Raw genomic sequence first — 17329 nt, 5'->3', positions numbered from 1 at the left:
AGAGACCCCCCCCGGGGGGGCTGGGTGAAATTCGGCCTGCCCCCAGCCCACTCACCCCCTTTTCTGCGTCAAAGACAGGTCTGAAAGCCCTGCATCTCCAGCCTCCCCCCACGAGGAGCTGCCCCTCTGAGGTGGGGGGGTGTCTAACAAGACCCTAATCAATAGTAGGGCCACAGGCGCCAGTTTAGAACATGGGCTTGTTGGGAGAGGCAGGCGGAGAAGCGATGGCGAGAGAGGAAGTCTGGTACAGAGAAGGGCATCAGCAAATCATTGTGGGAGCAGTGTCGTCTAGGGGTTAGAGCAGCAACTGGCCATCAGACCTGAATTTGATTCCCCAGTAGTGGCACTGACTCTCTGTCATGTCACAGAACCCTTCTGTGCCTCCGTTTCCCGCACCAAAGAACAGAGTAATCCTACTTAGCCCCCCTTTGTACGGTGCTTTGAGATCCTTCGACGGCAGGCGTGTAAATGCTGAGTATCGAGGTATCATTTACCGTCGTAACAGATTAAATGGGTTTCCTAGCCATAAATACCTCCAAGCGCCCAAAGCGATTGCTGCTAGGAGTTATTGCTAATGTTGTAACCATCAAACAATTAGTACATTGTGTCCCAGGAGACTCTGCCAGGGAGCAGTGCCTTAGGTTAAGTAGTCACTAGAGTCAAGCATCACCTGAACCTGCTGGCCAGCTGCCCTGAAACCCGCAGCGCTCGGAAGGGAAATGCCAGGTGAAGTCACGTCACGGTTGATGAGAGCTGGTAGTATAAACACACTAGTTCCACCAATGCCGAGCAGTCCATTAACACTGCTGATGGGGTCACAGATTGCAAATCTCTCTGCTCACTTGGAACCAATGCCAAGAGCGATTCAAACCCATTTGCAAAGTTAGCAAAGGGCCACATGTTACCAGCACATGAAATCTGACACAGCTGATAATGGGGAACTGGCTTATGAATGGACATATAGACAAATGCCACAGTCAGGCTGGTATCAGTTTGGAATCACACAAGGTTAGTGAGGGATGGAAAAAGATCTGGTACCGGTACGATCTAATTCCAGCTTCCATTCGTTTTAGTAGCACACACTTTTCATGTTCCTTTGAGACTGGAATTTTCCAATCTTGGCATCAGCCCAATGCTGATTTTTTAAGTGTGAGGAAAATTGCTCCAACCAGCTTGCTTCTGAGTTACGCGCGTGCATGTGAGAGGAGAGAAACTGCACTTTTCCTATTTTGTGCCAACCAGAAAGTTTGCACTCATCTAACTCAAACAGCAGCAGCGAGGCACTTCAAACGTGGGAACTCGTTGTCTGGCCAATCTCACTCAGGTTTAGAAAACAAGACAATCTTGAAGACAATCAGTTGAGGCGATTTTAAAGCCTTGGCTACAAGTAGGGAATGCCATGTACGCTCTTTGGGGTGTAATTCACCGCTTTGCAAAGGGCCAGTACCAGGCCTAGACCACCACTTACGCCCTGTTTGGGGGCAGTTTAAGACAGGCTCTGGCGGTGTCTAGGACTTGTGCTGCTTCTCTTCACAGGGGGAAATCTCACCTTTGAAGAGCTAATATCTTCCCTTCGCTAAAAGCCAGCTAAACCCAAAGCTCGTAAATGCTGCACCCCAGCTCCCACCCAAGACGCTTACAACCTCCTCCACGGGCAAAGCCCGCCAGCGTCTCCAAACAGCTGCGGAGAGCAAACATGGGGGTTCCATCGGCAGAGTGCAGAACTAGGAATTTTTGCCCCTGTTGGTCCAAGGGGCCAGCCAATATTCAGGTCTTGCTGGGTGGTTTCTGCTCCAAGGAGAAATGGCTGGGAGGATTCAGGTATTTCTTTGGCTCATTTTATGCCCTGCTTCTCGCACGGTCTTTTGGCTTTCAGGATCTAATACACACAGTCACAGACAGCAGCCTGCAGCCAATCACTCTGCTCACGCCTGCATTTGCAACTAGTCCGAGGGACCCCCCCCAGTCCCTACCGCTTACCTTCACGTGAAACAAAAATGTATCAAAATAAGCCAGAACTCCATCTGGTGACATGGACACCGATGCTCAGGGCTGATGAGGGACAGCAAAACTCTGCAGCATTTTCTAAGAGTCACCTACATCTAGTCCTCCTCTCGACCCAGCGGTGTCTACACCAGGGGTTAGGTCGGCTTAATTACATCACACCGGGCAGGAAATGTTTACGCTGACCCAACTTTATAGTGTAGAGCAGCCTTTACCCCTCTAAGGAGAGCAGTGGAAAGCTACCAAAAGATGGAAGAAAGGAAGCCAGGTGTGGAGAGGGGGGCGTACAAACTCCAGCGAGCAGAACGGGAAGAGGGAGCACTGCGGAAGAAGTCTCCATGAGGGAGAAGCAACCCAGCATGTAGCAGGCTCACGAGGCAGGTGAACCTACCTGCTTTCCTGAGCCCAGCTGGGTGCCAAGGACTTCCCAGGGAAGGGTGAACTAGTGAGGGGCACTGTGGTCACGAGGTCTGTTGTTTACTAAGTGATCGATGCCCTTTTGTGCTTTATATGACGAAATAAGAGCAATAATGTGCCAGATTTGTGCAAAGGGTGTGTGTGTGTGTGTGTGTGTGTGTGTGTGTGTGTGTGTGTGTGTGTGTGTGTGTGTGTGTGTGTGTGTGTGTGTGTGTGTGTGTGTGTGTGAGTGAGAGAGAGAGAGAGAGAGAGAGAGAGAGATCTGCTTTACAACTGCCCCCTTCTTGCCTCCTGGGAGGGTTCCCTAGTACCCCAGAAGGATCACACCTCTGGGTGGAGCTCTGGGAGAGGGTGTGTTGAAGCAGAGGGAGCCAGCCTGGTGCTCCAGGCTAGGCAACTGGATAGCAGGTTCCAGCTCTCAGGATAGGCTGCTAGACAAAGGGTCTGCGCCCAAAGAGTGTGGCTAGGAACCCCCAGCCTGGGGCTCTGCAGGCTCTGGGAGCAGCAGTGCGGATTCCCTTGGTAGCAGTCTGCGAAGCCAGCAGGCAGATCTGTGACCAGAGCAATGCCAGGCTGAGCGTCAGTGTGGCCGGCTCTACGTCGCTCTCTCCCCGCTACCAGCGTAGGGGGCATGGCCAGGGGAACGGGGCCTGGCCAGAACACTCACACTCTGGTGAGCCCTGGCGGCTGGTGGCAGCTGGCACCGCCTGACTGCTTCTCCGTACCAGCTGAGTGCCCGGCCGGCCAAGGTCTGAGGGCACATAAAGGGGGTAACAGCCTCTTTGCACCCCCTCCCCCATCCCCTGAAGCAGAACTGGATGTGACTCAGCCAGTGCCCAGGGCCAGCTGCAGGTTCCTTATGCACAGATCCCTGGGACCAGACGGGGGCTCTGTTTCTTTAGGGTTAGCTGGTTACTGCTGACAGCTCCTACTGGACCCTTTGCCATAGCTGCACCTTGGCCCGACGTTTCACCCCAGCTCCACTCCTCCAGCTGCCTGGTGACCCGGCATTGCCCCAGGACGCCTGGGGGGATCCGTTTTCAGGTTCCCCTCCAGGCCTTAATAAGCTTCCCCTGCATCTGCCTGCTCCAGCGACAGAGGGATTGGAGACCGTGGTCAACAGGCCTGAGTTCCAGGAGGCAGCCAGAGTTTGCTCGGCCCCAGTCAGATGCCTTCCCAACAACCAGCTCAGCAGCCCGGTGAGAGGGGCTGGCAGCCAGCGCCTGGCCTCTGAGCTGTAGCAGCAGCCTGTAAATTAAGCCCCCGGCAAGGTCTCGATACAATGAACTGGCTCTGGTGAGCAGCACGCTCCTCTGAACTGGACGGTGAATGGAGCCAGGCCTGCTGGTGCTGCTGCGAAAGGCCAGAGACAGCTGCTGTCAGGGGGATTTGGCTGCGTCGGGAGCACGGTGCTTGTCTCAAGCGGCGAGGTCTGGGGGTGCGAGGAGGCGGAGCTGCAGCTAACCGCCCGGCCTGTATATCCCTTCCCGGGGCAGGTGTCAGGAACGGTGGCCTGCAGCTGAGCCGGGGACCAGCTCGCTGACCTGCAGCTGCACATCCTGACTGAGCAGAGCCACCCTGATTTGCTGAGCGGCGTCACCAGGCCGGCCCGTGTGCCCAGCAGCAGCATTAGTGACTGCTCCTGTACCTGCCTTGTTCCCAGGCCTGCTCCCACGCTGCTCCCTTGCCTGGTTCCAGCTCCCTGACCCAGGCTGTGACCCTAGCCTCTCTTCCTGGCACTGATCCCCACTGCTCGGACCCCTAGGCCTGCCCCTCCACACCCCGCTTCGTGACAGGTTACTCGGATGCTATGGTGACAGGGCCATGTAAAGAGGCAGGTTCAGAGCAGGGCCACTGTTGCCAGGGGAACACAGTGCCACAGCTGTGGGGAATGCGCCCATTTCGCTGACTGGTGAGTAGCTCCTATCCACATCCCAGCCTGCAGAGCGCAGCAGGACCCTTACCGCCACCTTTGGAGGGTCCCTGCCTAGGGGCACACGGCCCACTGAAAAACTGCACCATCTCCTCTCTCTGCTCAGCATCCCTGAGCGCCCAGGAGCCATGCTGAGCGGCCACTGGCGCACACCGGCACCAGTTCACACCGAGGGAGTCCAGCACCAGAGCAAGCCCTTGGAATCTTTCCCTTCCTTTGTGACGCAGGTTGCCTTGATTATACTGGTCTTGGACCTGTGCCATGACCTGGGGTCCTAAGTTATGGATTCGGCAGCCATCGAAATCAGTCCAGTGGGGCACTGTGTGGGAGGGTTAATTTCCTGGAGATGTTCCAAGCGTAGGCAGAGCTTCAGGACTAGGTCACGTAGCCCTAAGATAAGCCCCACACCAGGACCCTGCTTGCAACCTTTCTGATATCTGAGAGACTCAACAGCAGAGAACTCCAGAAATCGCTGGCTGCTAAGAGAACCTCCTGGTTCCCTACACCAGTGGCCAGGTCCTCCACTGCCCAGCTCCGCGCTGCCGAGAATGAGGAGAGCTCAAAGGAGCCCCCTGGTTTCGTGAAATCTGCAGTGAAAGTGTTCTTAAAATTAACAATATGTGCTGGGTCATCATCCAAAACTGCTATAACATGAAATATATGGCAGAATGCAGGTAAAACAGAGCAGGGGACGTACAGTTCTCCCCGAAGGAGTTCAGTCACAAATGTAATTAATGCATTATTTTTGTAACAAGCGTCATCAGCACGGAAGCATGTCGTCTGGAATGGTGGCCGAAGCATAAAGGGACATATAAATGTTTAGCATATCTGGCATGTAAATATCTTGCAGTGCTGGCTACAAAAATGCCAGGCAAACACCTGTTCTCACTTTCTGGTAATACTGTAAATAAAAAGCAGGTAGCATTATCTCCTGTAAATGTAAACAAACTTGTTTGTCTTAACAATTGGCTGAACAAGTAGGAGGACTGAGTGGACTTGTAGACTCTGAAGTTTTACATTGTTTTGTTTTTGAGTGCAGTTATGTAACAAAAAAAAATCTACATTTGTAAGTTGCAATTTCACAACAAAGTGAGTGCACTACAGTACTTGTATGAGGTGAATTGAAAAATACTATTTATTTTATCATTTTTACAGTGCAAATATTTGTAATAAAAATAAAATGCACTTTGATTTCAATTGCAACACAGAATACAAAATATATGAAAATGTAGAAAAACATCCCAAATATTTAATACATTTCAATTGGTATTCTATTGTTTAACAGTGCAATTAAAACTGTGAATAACTGCAATTAATTTTTTTGAGTTAATAGTGTGAGTTAACTGTGATTAATTGACAGCCCTACAAATAAACTTTTTGTTTATTTCTACTCCGCTGCATATGATTCTAGGCAAATTGGCAATCCTCTTCTTAGGCTGGCCTACACCCAAAGGAGAACACAGATACTCAACCACAGCCTCTATTCGTTCCACAGCCTGAGGTCCCCGGCACCCAGCGAGGTTGCTGTGAGCACAGAGAAGTGGGAGATGAAGGTGTAAATGGAATGGAACCTGGATAGAGCCCCATGAAGGAATGGATGAAATTCAATAAGGAAAAATGCAAAGCACTCCCCTTAGGAAGGGACAATCAGTTGCACACATACAAAATGGGAATCGACTGGCTAGGAAGGAGCACTGCGGAAAGGGGTCGTAGTTGATCACAAGGTAAATATGAGTCAACAGTGTAACGCTGTTGCGAAAAAAGCAAACATCATTCTGGGCTGTATTAGCAGGAGTGTTGTAAGCAAGACACGAGAAGTAATTCTTCCACTCTACTCCACGGAGATTAGGCCTCAACTGGAGTATTGTGTCCAGTTCTGAGTGCCACATTTCAGGAAAGATGTGAACAAACTGGAGAAAGTCCAGAGAAGAGCAACCAAAATGATGCATCCGACGAAGTGGGTGTTCACCCACGAAAGCTCATGCTCCAATACATCTGTTAGTCTATAAGGTGCCACAGGACCCTTTGCTGCTTTTAAAAATGATTCAAGGTCTAGAAAACATGACCTATGAGGGAAGATTGAAAAAATGGGGTTTGTTTAGTGTGGAGAAGAGACGACTGGGAGGGGACATGAGAACAGTTTTCAAGTATGTAAAAGGTTGTTACAAAAAGGAGGGGGAAAAGGAGGGACAGGAAGCAATGGGCTTAAATTGCAGCAAGGACAGTTTAGGTTGGACATTAGGAAAAACTTCCTGTCAGGGTGGTTAAGCACTGGAATAAATTGCCCAGGGAGGTTGTGGAGTCTCCGTCACTGGAGATTTTTCAGAGCAGGTTGGACGAACACCTGTCAGGGATGGTCCAGATAATACTTGGTCCTGCCATGAGTGCAGGGGACTGGACTAGACGACCTCTCGAGGTCCCTTCTAGTCCTACGATTCTATGAGTCTGTGTGTTACTTAGCCCAGGGCCCTGGAAAACCTACCGCTTAGGGCCAGCCCACCTATTGGAGCTGTTTACCTTTAAAGGGATGGTGGAGGTAAAGAGAGTGCGGAGAGTGCAAACAGCACAGGCAAGCAGCCCTAGTCCCTGAGAGGGCACTAGCCGGGCTCCGGGCTGGGAACACAGGTTCTGCCTCAGTTTACATAAGGGAGTCTTCTGTGTTTTCTATATGCAGCATGATGTGGGAGAGAATCAGAACCAGCAGCTTTGCTCCCTGGGCTTGGAGGTTGGAAGAGGAACCCAGCTCGTCCGACCTCCTGCGTAACACAAACCATAGAACGTCCCTCAGAGAATTCTGGGAGCCGATATTTTAGAGAAACGTCCAATTGTGATTTAAAAATTACCAGTGATGGAGACTCCACCGTGAGCCTGGGTAAATCGTTCCAGTGGTTAATTACTCTCACAGTTAAAAAATGTTACACCCTATCTTGAGTCTGAATCCAGTGCTAGGCCAGGGATTAAATAAAAACCAAAATTATTATTTGATTTGGTCTTGAAACTCCCAAAACTCTGGTTTTCTGGAGTTTTTAAAACAAGGAGAGTGTTTAAAAGATTGCTCTAACTAATCATTATTTTAGTGTGACTTTACCTGGCTGATTAACCAGTTAATGAATCACTAGTTTCATTTGCCTCGGGGAGGGGGACAAACAGTTCAGCTGGGACTGGAAAAATCCAGTGAAGGATCCTGCAGAATTGGAAAAAACAATCCCTTTTATACTGGGCAGGCAGGATTCGCCTGCACCTGGACAGCAGTAAGACAGCGGGAGTCAGAGCCTCCACTTGCTGGTCCCCCCCAAGATCCCAATACTATTGATTATCTGACAGCGAGGCCTCGTGGCTGTGACTGAGATATGGTGCTAGGATGTACGGATATATAGTAAGAGACAGTCCCAGGAGCTTGCAGTTCAAAGCATCGACTCCTTTCATACAGGAAGAGGGGAAATCTCCAGACCTGACATTTTTCATCTTCACTGGGACCTTTAAAGGGCATTCACCTCTTTTCTGACTTCTTACTGTCTATGGAATCGCCCAGGGGGTCTGGCCTTTGAGATACAGAGTCCAGGAGTGTTATGGCAAAAGAAAGCCTGAGGTCTCGGCACGCAGAAGAGAGATTTCTTCTCTGGGGTTAAACCTGTATCCTCCAGGTGGGGTTTCCGCTCCGGAGTCGATGAGCACAGGTAGCAGCAGCCGCGTGGTCCCCTTTCGTGCCGTGGCCCTTGTCCCGCTCACCGTGGCACCCAGACACGAAGCCGTCGGTTCCTCGGGGGCCAGCAGAATCGCTGCTCACTTTTCGCCCTCTCCTTTCCAGAGGACGGTGAACCCGGTGCATGGGAACTTCATTTTTAGCTCTTGCTCAAGCTGGGGAGAAAAGCACAGGGATGAAACCCACACAGCATGAGGATAGCACTAAAACAGTGCCCCCAGGAGCGCCAGGCGGGGGGTGGGGGAATCCCCCCAGCGGCCTCCAACCCCGTCCCTGGCAGAAGCTGTGAGATGAGGGAAGCCCTCCCCACACCCAGCATGCCTCAACCCCTTCCCCGGCAGAAGCCACGGGGTGGCAGGGAATGCCCCTGCACCCGACCCCACTCTCTGGCAGAAGCGCTGGGCGGACGGGAGAAGCCCCAGCGCCCTGACCCTGGTCCCCCGCAGAAGCGCAGGAGGTGGGGAAGCCTCAGCACGCAGAGCCCCACTGCAGCCCCAGGACTGGAGGAGCTCTCACCCCCCACCCCCCAGGACAGGGCTTCTCCAGTCTCGGGGCTGCAGTGGGGTGCGGGGAGAAAGGAGCAAAAGGGGTTGCGGGGCTGCAGTGGGGAGAGGCAGAGTGAGGGGGACCCTGGGGGGGCCGAGGGAAGGGGCAGAAAGGGGTGGGGAGGGGCCCCTCACTTGCTCTGGCCCAGGATCCCAGGAACCCTTAATCCTCCTCTGGACCATGGTCTGCATCTTCTCACAGTGCCAGCCCCAACGATTCAACCTTTGGCAGCCTGCGTGGGCATTCTATGGGAGAGCTGTCAGATTTCACAAATCTCACCTTGGACAAAACCATACCCCTGACCTGGGGCTCGCTGAGGTTCAGGTGAGTGGTCAGTCCCAGCGACAGGAAGAGGCGAGCATCAGCTAGGCACGGAGAGAGCAAAATATTATTAGGTTACCAATAATTTCCGTCCCAGTAGCATCTAGACGCCCCCACCAAGACCAGAGCCCAATGGTGCTAGGTGCTGTACATACTTATTGGACGAGAACGAGCCTGCCCCAAATCTAAATAGAGAAGAGCATTGTACAGATGGGGAACTGAGGCACAGAGAGACTCAGGGTACGTCTGCACTGTGCCAGCTGACTCGGGCTTGTGGAGCTCAGGCTAAGGGGCTGTGCAGTGTAGACAGGCTTGGGCTGCACCTCACGGGGGCCAGCCGCGGGTGTCTAACTGCAGTGTAGACAGACCCCGCGTAGCTTGCCCAAGGGAACACAGGGAGTCTGCAGCAGAGCCGGGAACTGAAGCCAGCCCGATGCCTTATCACGAGACCACCCTTCCTCTCATTTCTAATCCCTAGGCCAACCGTTTAAGCCAGCTCTGCCCTTGATTCACAGGCTCTGTGTGTCACTGTCTGTCGTGCCCATGGCAGCAGGTGAAGACTCCGGGGACTCCTGGACCAATCCCTCGAAAGCGATTGTACCGGAACGCCCTTCCAGCTCCCCAAAGACAGGCCGGAACGGCAAGCTGGACATTCAGCTCCAGCCCTGGTCCATGGTCCTTCGCCGGGAATCCCCGGAGATCCCAGCTGGAGAACAGACTTCCTTGTGCTTAGAAAGCAAGAGATGAGTTCTCTGAATTTATGGCACAGCTGATCTAGGGGAGCGGAATTAAAAACTACAAACCACAAAGGCACCTGTGGAACGTCGGGCTTGTCAGGGGTGAAACACTCGCTGCCAGATCTCCCATAGCTGGGGGGAGAGGAATCAGCAGGGGGCAGGGCTGGTGGGCCTGCGACTACCCAGATCCACGAGCCGTTCAAGAGCAGAGGCTCCAGGGATGCAGCAGTTGCCGTGGCGTGGCCTGGCAAGAGGATCCCTTTCCCATCGGTTGCCAGCACACAGCCCGGCCACTCAAGCAGGGCTGAGTATTTGCCCCAAGCAGTTACAGCCCTTACTTGGGTTGGCAGCTGGAGGATGGCAGGTGGGTAGTGCTGTCGTCTGCTTTTCCGTCGGGACATCTGGGACCCAGGGCAGGGCAGTGGAGTTAGGGTTAGCAGTGGATCCCGTGGCTGTTTAAAAGAAAGTTGGCATCAGTGCAATCTGCAGTGGTGTGCAGATACTGTGCTGGCTGCAATGTGGGGAGCCCAGCTCCGAAACGCCAAACATTTTACTTCTTCTATAGGTCCTATCTCTGAGAAAAGAACCAGCATAAACCTTCCATTTCTTCCTCGGCATCTGATACCTCCACCTCCCTGTGACGCTGCACTCCATAATGTTTTATGGAAATATGCTAATGAGCGTAAATCTGATGTAACTGGAATATGCTTCATGGAAAATGTCTCTTGTAAGGTATCATTACAAAGCTGATGATCTACTGAGTGTGTTCATCCTATTTGTATGTATGTATCATTCTTGTATCTGAAGCTAGAAATATAAAGTATAACTCTGAGGTCCTATTGTAATTATGCAAAGTGTGGGCCATTCGTGATGGTTTACTTGCAAGCCTTCCTGTGTTCATGTAAGACAGCCCAGGAATAATGGTGGAATCCATCTTAAACCTTGTGCTTTTCCATTTAGAAGGAGAGGGTGAGGATCCAGAGAGACAAAAGATTCCCGTCTTGTGCCAAAGCTATAAAACAGGGTGGAACAGAACAAAGGAGGCTGCCAGTCATGAGAAAACACCTGAGCTGGAACTAACAAGGACTGTGCCGGGGAAAAGATTGGGCCCAGAGTAGGAAGAAGTCTAGTCTGTGAAAGAACCTTATTGGAACATCTCTGAGGGTGAGATTTTACCTGTAAATAGTTTCTTAATGTATTAGGCTTAGACTTGTGTGTTTTTGTTTTATTTTGCTTGGTAACTTACTTTGTTCTGTCTGTTATTACTTGAAATCACATAAATCCTACTTGTTATACTTAATAAAATCAATTTTGTTTATTAGTAAACCCAGAGTAAGTGATTAATACCTGGAGGAGCAAACAGCTGTGCATATCTATCAGTGTTATAGAGGGCGGATAATTTATGAGTTTACCCTGTATAAGCTTTATACAGAGTAAAACGGATTTATTTGGGGTTTGAATCCCATTGGGAACTGGGTGTCTGGGTGCTGGAGATTGGTGATCTGCTGAGCAGTTTTTGGTTAAAGTCTGCAGCTTTGGGGGCATGGGCCAGACCCTGGGTCTGGGTTGCAGCAGGCTAGCGTGGCTGGCTCAACAAGGCAGGGTTCTGGAGTCCCAAGCTGGCAGGGAAAAGGGTCTCAGAGGTAAATTCAGCACATCAGGTGATTGTCCCAAAGGGGTCTCTGTGACCAAACCCATCACACTCACTCTGAGTTTCCCCTCTCTGCAACAGAGCTTGTCTACATGCAGTTATTCCTGCTTAACTCCATGTGTGGATGCTCTTATTCCAGAATAATAATACCTTCTTTGAAAGTGGATTAAGCTACTTGGGAATAAGACACTCTGATTCTGGAATAAGAGTGTCCACACAGGGAATTAATCAGGAATAGTTAACCTGCTTTAAATTTTCACCCTAGTTTATTCTGCATTCATTTTCATGAGTAGACAAACCTATATAGACAATGTGTTTTTCAGGGTTATAACCTGTGATGGAATGTAATAAACTATAGCTAAAATGTAGGACACTTGTAAAGTGGGTGGCATGCCATCCCCGCACTCCCCAGTGGCTGGGTCACCTAAAGGATAACAACCTACTACTGCTGCCAGCTAATGGAGTTATTCCTTTACCTCAAGTGGACGAGGTTTGTGTTCTGTTGTGGACAGTTCAGAGTTCAAACCTTGCTGATGACCGGTGGTGGAGGAGTGTTACACACACCTTCCATCTCTCAAACCATATTAGTAATCAAATAATAAAGGTCATTAAAATTGACAAAACTCTGTACAAAGAACCCATGCCCAGATGGGGGTACACGCATCCATCTTGCTATATACTCTAGGGGAGTCTTTATTCATTGGAACTTGTATGATGATGATTTTTCAGAAAATAAATTAATTCCCAGATTCCTCCCTTGCCTCTCTGACATCATCCTTGTGATGCTGGGTTCCCATTTCACATGCTCTGCCATTCCCGGCCTGGAACCATTATCCACAGCACAACATGTCCTTGTCTGGGTTCGCCCAAGCCCTCACCTAGCACATCAATGTGCTCCCTTGTTATTGGTGGCTAACAAGGCCCTGGAGTGGTTACATTTCAAATGCTTGGTTTGCTTTTTCGCAGCACACCAGCTTTTCAGAAATCATGCGCCCAGGCCAAGGGCGGCTCTAGGTATTTTGCCGCCCCAAGCATGGCAGGCAGGTGGCCTTCGGCGGCTTCCCTGCGAGAGGTCCCCGGTCCCGCAGATTCGGCGGCAGCCTGTGGGAGGTCCACCGAAGCCGCGGGACCAGCGGACCCTCCGCAGGCATGCCGCCGAAGGCAACCTGCCTGCCGCCCTCACGGCGACCGGCAGAGCGCCCCCTGCAGCATGCCGCCCCAGGCACGTGCTTGGCGTGCTGGGGCCTGGAGCCGCCCCTGGCCCAGGTAAACACTCCAGATACCTTCTGTGCCTCTTCCCGCAGCAGCTACCTCAGCTCCACTGGACAAGGCGAGGAGGTTGAAATTTGTTCCTCTGCACAGGGCTCCTGAACCACATAAATCCCACTGAGATCTATTGAAAAGCCCTAAGTGGAACCTAGGCCGTGTCACGGCCCTTCTGCCAAAGATGAATTTCATCCGGCAGGAATACAGGGGACTATTTACACTGATTCCATATTGAAGGCCCTTTGTTGTGCTAGCAGCGGGAGCAGGGGTGGCGGGCAACAGGCGTGGAGTTGTACTGTGTGGTGCTCTTGCCTGGTGGGATGAGCTCTACGTACAGCTGTGAGCCTCGGGCCAGGGCTTGAAATGGCTTGTGCAGCTGTTTGAAAAACAGACTCCCACTGGTGCTGGCTACAGAGAAACCCGTATTCCATCTGATCGGTACCAAGGGGAAAGCACAAACCCATACCACTATTTCAGCTCAGGAAATCCCAGCCACCCCTGACGCCCATGGACACGGGGAAGCTGGTATTTCTGCCAAACGCTGAGTGCCGCATTCCAGAGACAGGCTGCGCAGGCTGCACTCCGGGCCCGACCTCGGGTCGAAGGCGGCTGTTGGTGTGGGCCATTTGCAATGCCTGGTCGCCCACGGCGCAGGATTGCATTAGTACCTGATGTGGTGCTGACGCAATTGGGTCTTTCCTGCGTAGACTGAGCCACGCCACGTTCCAGTGAAGCCCTGCCATCCGATATTCAAATACTGACCCCTTCAGTCCTGGTTCCCTCCCGGCCCAGTCCCACCGCTGCCCTCTTGCTCCATCCCTGCCTCCCTCTCGCAGACGGCTGGCCACGAATCTTGGCACAGCACCTCCCTTACACATGTGGAAGCTGTAGCACTTACTTGGAGATGCACTGAAGTTCTGAGTTGCTGGAGTGCTTGCTGCAGCTGGGAACGTAGCCGTCGTGTTTCCAGCTGGGACGGTGGTAGCATGGACTGTTCGTGGAACCTCTGTTGCTGCAGCGGTGCTGACGGCGGTTGTGGTATTAGCTGTTGTGCTGGTGACGAGTGTCTCTGCCACGGTGCTCGCTGAAGTTCCCCTGTCTGCTGCCGCGGTGCGAGGAGCTGGGGCTGTGCTCTCGCTTGTTGCAGTACTCGACAAATCAGTGGGGCTGTTGGCCGCCGGGGTGGCTTCTGTGCTGGAGCCCACTGTGGATGCTGTTTCCGTCAGGGACGTGGTGACAGACGTTGGTGCGGTGGTCTGAACAGCTGTGGTAGTCACGCTCGGTGTGGTGAGGGTGACAAGCACTGAAGGGCTGGTTTCTGTCGTTGTGGGGACATCCCTTTGAGTTGTGCTTGTGTTTGGCATGGCGACAACAGAGGCTGTTGTGAGTGTCTCTCTTCCTGCAGTAGTGTCCAGGTGTGCGGTGGTTGTTGAAGCTGCTGTGGTGGTTTCTCCTGCGCTGGTCAGAGTTGCCATAGATGTCGTGTTAGCTGGCGTGGGGACATCCTGGCTTGCTGTGGTCGAGGTCACTGTCTTTGTGGTTCCTTGGGGTGGGGTGATATCAGGAGTGGCTCTGGTGGTCTCTCCTGCCGAGCTGGTGTCCAGTAAAGCTGGGGTTGCATTTGGTGTGGATTGTACTCTAGGTGTAGTTAGAGCCGCTGAGGGGGTATCCGGTGCGGTTGTGTTTGTCCCTGCTGGCATAGACCTAGATACAGCTGCTGTAGAGAAGGGATAGGCTCAGGGCCGGCTCTAACATTTTTGCCGCCTCAAGCAAAAAAAAAAAAGAGCGTCGCCCAGCCCTGCCCCCACGAGCGCTGCATCGCCGAACCCCTCCCCGAGCGTCACGTCACCCAAGTCCCCGACCCCCCGAGTGTCGCGTCGCACCAACCAAGCCTCCCGCCCCTCCCGAGCACCGCACCGCGCCACCCACGTCCCCGCCCTCCCGAGTGCCGCGCCGTCCAAGTCCCGTCCCTCCACTGCCCCCCAGGGCCGCCCAGCCAAACCAAAAAAAACCAAAAACAAACCCTGAGCAACGCCCTGTCCCAAGGTGCCACCCCAAGCACGTTCTTGGTAGGCTGGTGTCTGGAGCCGGCCCTGGTACCAAGGGGAAAGCACGAACCCATACCACTATTTCAGCTCAGGAAATCCCAGCCACCCCTGACGCCCATGGACACGGGGAAGCTGGTATTTCCGCCAAACGCTGAGTGCCGCATTCCAGAGACAGGCTGCGCAGGCTGCACTCGGGGCCCGACCTTGGGCCGAAGGCGGCTGTTGGTGTGGGCCATTTGCAATGCCCGGTTGCCCACGGCGCAGGATTGCATTAGTACCTGATGTGGTGCTGACGGAATTGGGTCTTTCCTGCGTAGACTGAGCCACGCCACGTTCCAATGAAACCCTGACATCCTGTATTCAAATACTGATTCCTTCAGTCCTGGTTCCCTCCCGGCCCAGTCCCACCACTAACCTCTTGCGCCAACCCTGCCTCCCTCTCGCAGACGGCTGGCCAGGAATCTTGGCACAGCACCTCCCTTACACATGCGGAAGCTGTAGCACTTACTTGGAGCTGCACTGAAGTTCTGAGTTGCTGGAGAGTTCGGTGCAGCTGGGAACGTAGCCGTCGTGTTTCCAGCTGGGACGGTGGTAGTACGGACTGTTCGCGGAACCTCTGTTGCTGCAGCGGTGCTGACGGCGGTTGTGGTATTAGCTGTTGTGCTGGTGACGAGTGTCTCTGCCACGGTGCTCGCTGAAGTTCCCCTGTCTGCTGCCGTGGTGCGAGGAGCTGGGGCTGTGCTCTCGCTTGTTGCAGTACTCGACACATCAGTGGGGCTGTCGGCCGCCGGGGTGGCTTCTGTGCTGGAGCCCACTGTGGATGCTGTTTCCGTCGGGGACGTAGTGACAGACGTTGGTGTGGTGGTCTGAACAGCCGTGGTAGTCACGCTCAGTGTGGTGAGGGTGACAAGCACTGAAGGGCTGGTTTCTGTCGCTGTGGGGACATCCCCTTGAGTTGTGGTTGTGTTTGGCATGGCGACAACAGAGGCTGTTGTGAGGGTCTCTCTTCCTGCAGTAGTCTCCAGGTGTGCGGTGGTTGTTGGAGCTGCTGCGGTGGTTTCTCCTGCGCTGGTCAGAGTTGCCATGGGTGTCGTGTCAGCTGGCGTGGGGACATCCTGGCTTGCTGTGGTCGAGGTCAGTGTCTTTGTGGTTCCTTGGGGTGGGGTGATGTCAGGAGTGGCTCTGGTGGTCTCTGCTGCCGAGCTGGTGTCCAGTAAAGCTGAGGTTGCATTTGGTGTGGATTGCACTCTAGGTGTAGTTAGAGCCGCTGAGGGGGTATCTTGTGCGGTTGTGTTTGTCTCTGCTGTCATAGACCCAGATACAGCTGCTGTAGGGAAGGGATAGGCACAGGGCCGGCTCTAACATTTTTGCTGCCTCAAGCAAAAAAAAAAGAGCGTCGCCCCACCCTGCCCCCACGAGCGCTGCATCGCCGAAGCCCTCCCCGAGCGTCGCGTCACCCAAGACCCTGACCCCCCGAGCTCCGCGCCGTCCAAGGTCCGTCCCTCCCCTCCCTGCCAGGGCTGCCCGGCCAAACCAAAAAAACCCCAAAACTAACCCCGAGCACCGCCCCATCCCAAGGTGCCGCCCCAAGCACGTTCTTGGTAGGCTGGTGTCTGGAGCCAGCCCTGGTACCAAGGGGAAAGCACAAACCCATACCACTATTTCAGCTCAGGAAATCCCAGCCACCCCTGACGCCCATGGACACGGGGAAGCTGGTATTTCTGCCAAACGCTGAGTGCCGCATTCCAGAGACAGGCTGCGCAGGCTGCACTCCGGGCCCGACCTTGGGCCGAAGGCGGCTGTTGGTGTGGGCCATTTGCAATGCCTGGTCGCCCACGGCGCAGGATTGCATTAGTACCTGATGTGGTGCTGACGCAATTGGGTCTTTCCTGCGTAGACTGAGCCACGCCACGTTCCAGTGAAGCCCTGCCATCCGATATTCAAATACTGACCCCTTCAGTCCTGGTTCCCTCCCGGCCCAGTCCCACCGCTGCCCTCTTGCTCCATCCCTGCATCCCTCTCGCAGACGGCTGGCCACGAATCTTGGCACAGCACCTCCCTTACACATGCGAAAGCTGTAGCACTTACTTGGAGATGCACTGAAGTTCTGAGTTGCTGGAGAGCTCGGTGCAGCTGGGAACGTAGCCGTCGTGTTTCCAGCTGGGACGGTGGTAGCACGGACTGTTCGCGGAACCTCTGTTGCTGCAGCGGTGCTGACGGCGGTTGTGGTATTAGCTGTTGTGCTGGTGACGAGTGTCTCTGCCACGGTGCTCGCTGAAGTTCCCCGTTCTGCTGCCGTGGTGCGAGGAGCTGGGGCTGAGCTCTCGCTTGTTGCAGTACTCGACACATCAGTGGGGCTGTCGGCCACCAGGGTGGTTTCTGTGCTGGAGCCCACTGTGGATGCTGTTTCCGTCGGGGACGTGGTGACAGACGTTGGTGTGGTGGTCTGAACAGCCGTGGTAGTCACGCTCGGTGTGGTGAGGGTGACAAGCACTGAAGGGCTGGTTTCTGTCGCTGTGGGGACATCCCCTTGAGTTGTGGTTGTGTTTGGCATGGCGACAACAGAGGCTGTTGTGAGTGTCTCTCTTCCTGCAGTAGTCTCCAGGTGTGCGGTGGTTGTTGGAGCTGCTGCGGTGGTTTCTCCTGCGCTGGTCAGAGTTGCCATGGGTGTCGTGTCAGCTGGCGTGGGGACATCCTGGCTTG

The 17329-nt window shown here is 53.5% G+C and overlaps 1 protein-coding gene across 1 annotated transcript; it reads right to left on the bottom strand.

Moving 5' to 3' along the window:
• Positions 1-6716: 6716 nt before the first annotated feature.
• Positions 6717-15735, bottom strand: LOC123377782 (nucleoporin NSP1-like). Its single transcript, XM_045031028.1, has 4 exons — positions 15135-15735; positions 10000-10113; positions 8883-8968; positions 6717-8212 (listed from the first exon to the last, which is right to left on the bottom strand). Exons 1-4 carry the CDS (start codon positions 15709-15711, stop codon positions 8138-8140), a joined length of 852 nt encoding a protein of 283 aa, XP_044886963.1. The 5' UTR covers positions 15712-15735; the 3' UTR covers positions 6717-8137.
• Positions 15736-17329: the final 1594 nt, after the last annotated feature.

This window comes from Mauremys mutica, chromosome 9 (genome assembly GCF_020497125.1).
Source record: "Mauremys mutica isolate MM-2020 ecotype Southern chromosome 9, ASM2049712v1, whole genome shotgun sequence".
In the NCBI taxonomy this organism is placed as follows: domain Eukaryota; kingdom Metazoa; phylum Chordata; order Testudines; family Geoemydidae; genus Mauremys; species Mauremys mutica.
This window is presented reverse-complemented; position numbering and strand designations above follow the sequence as displayed.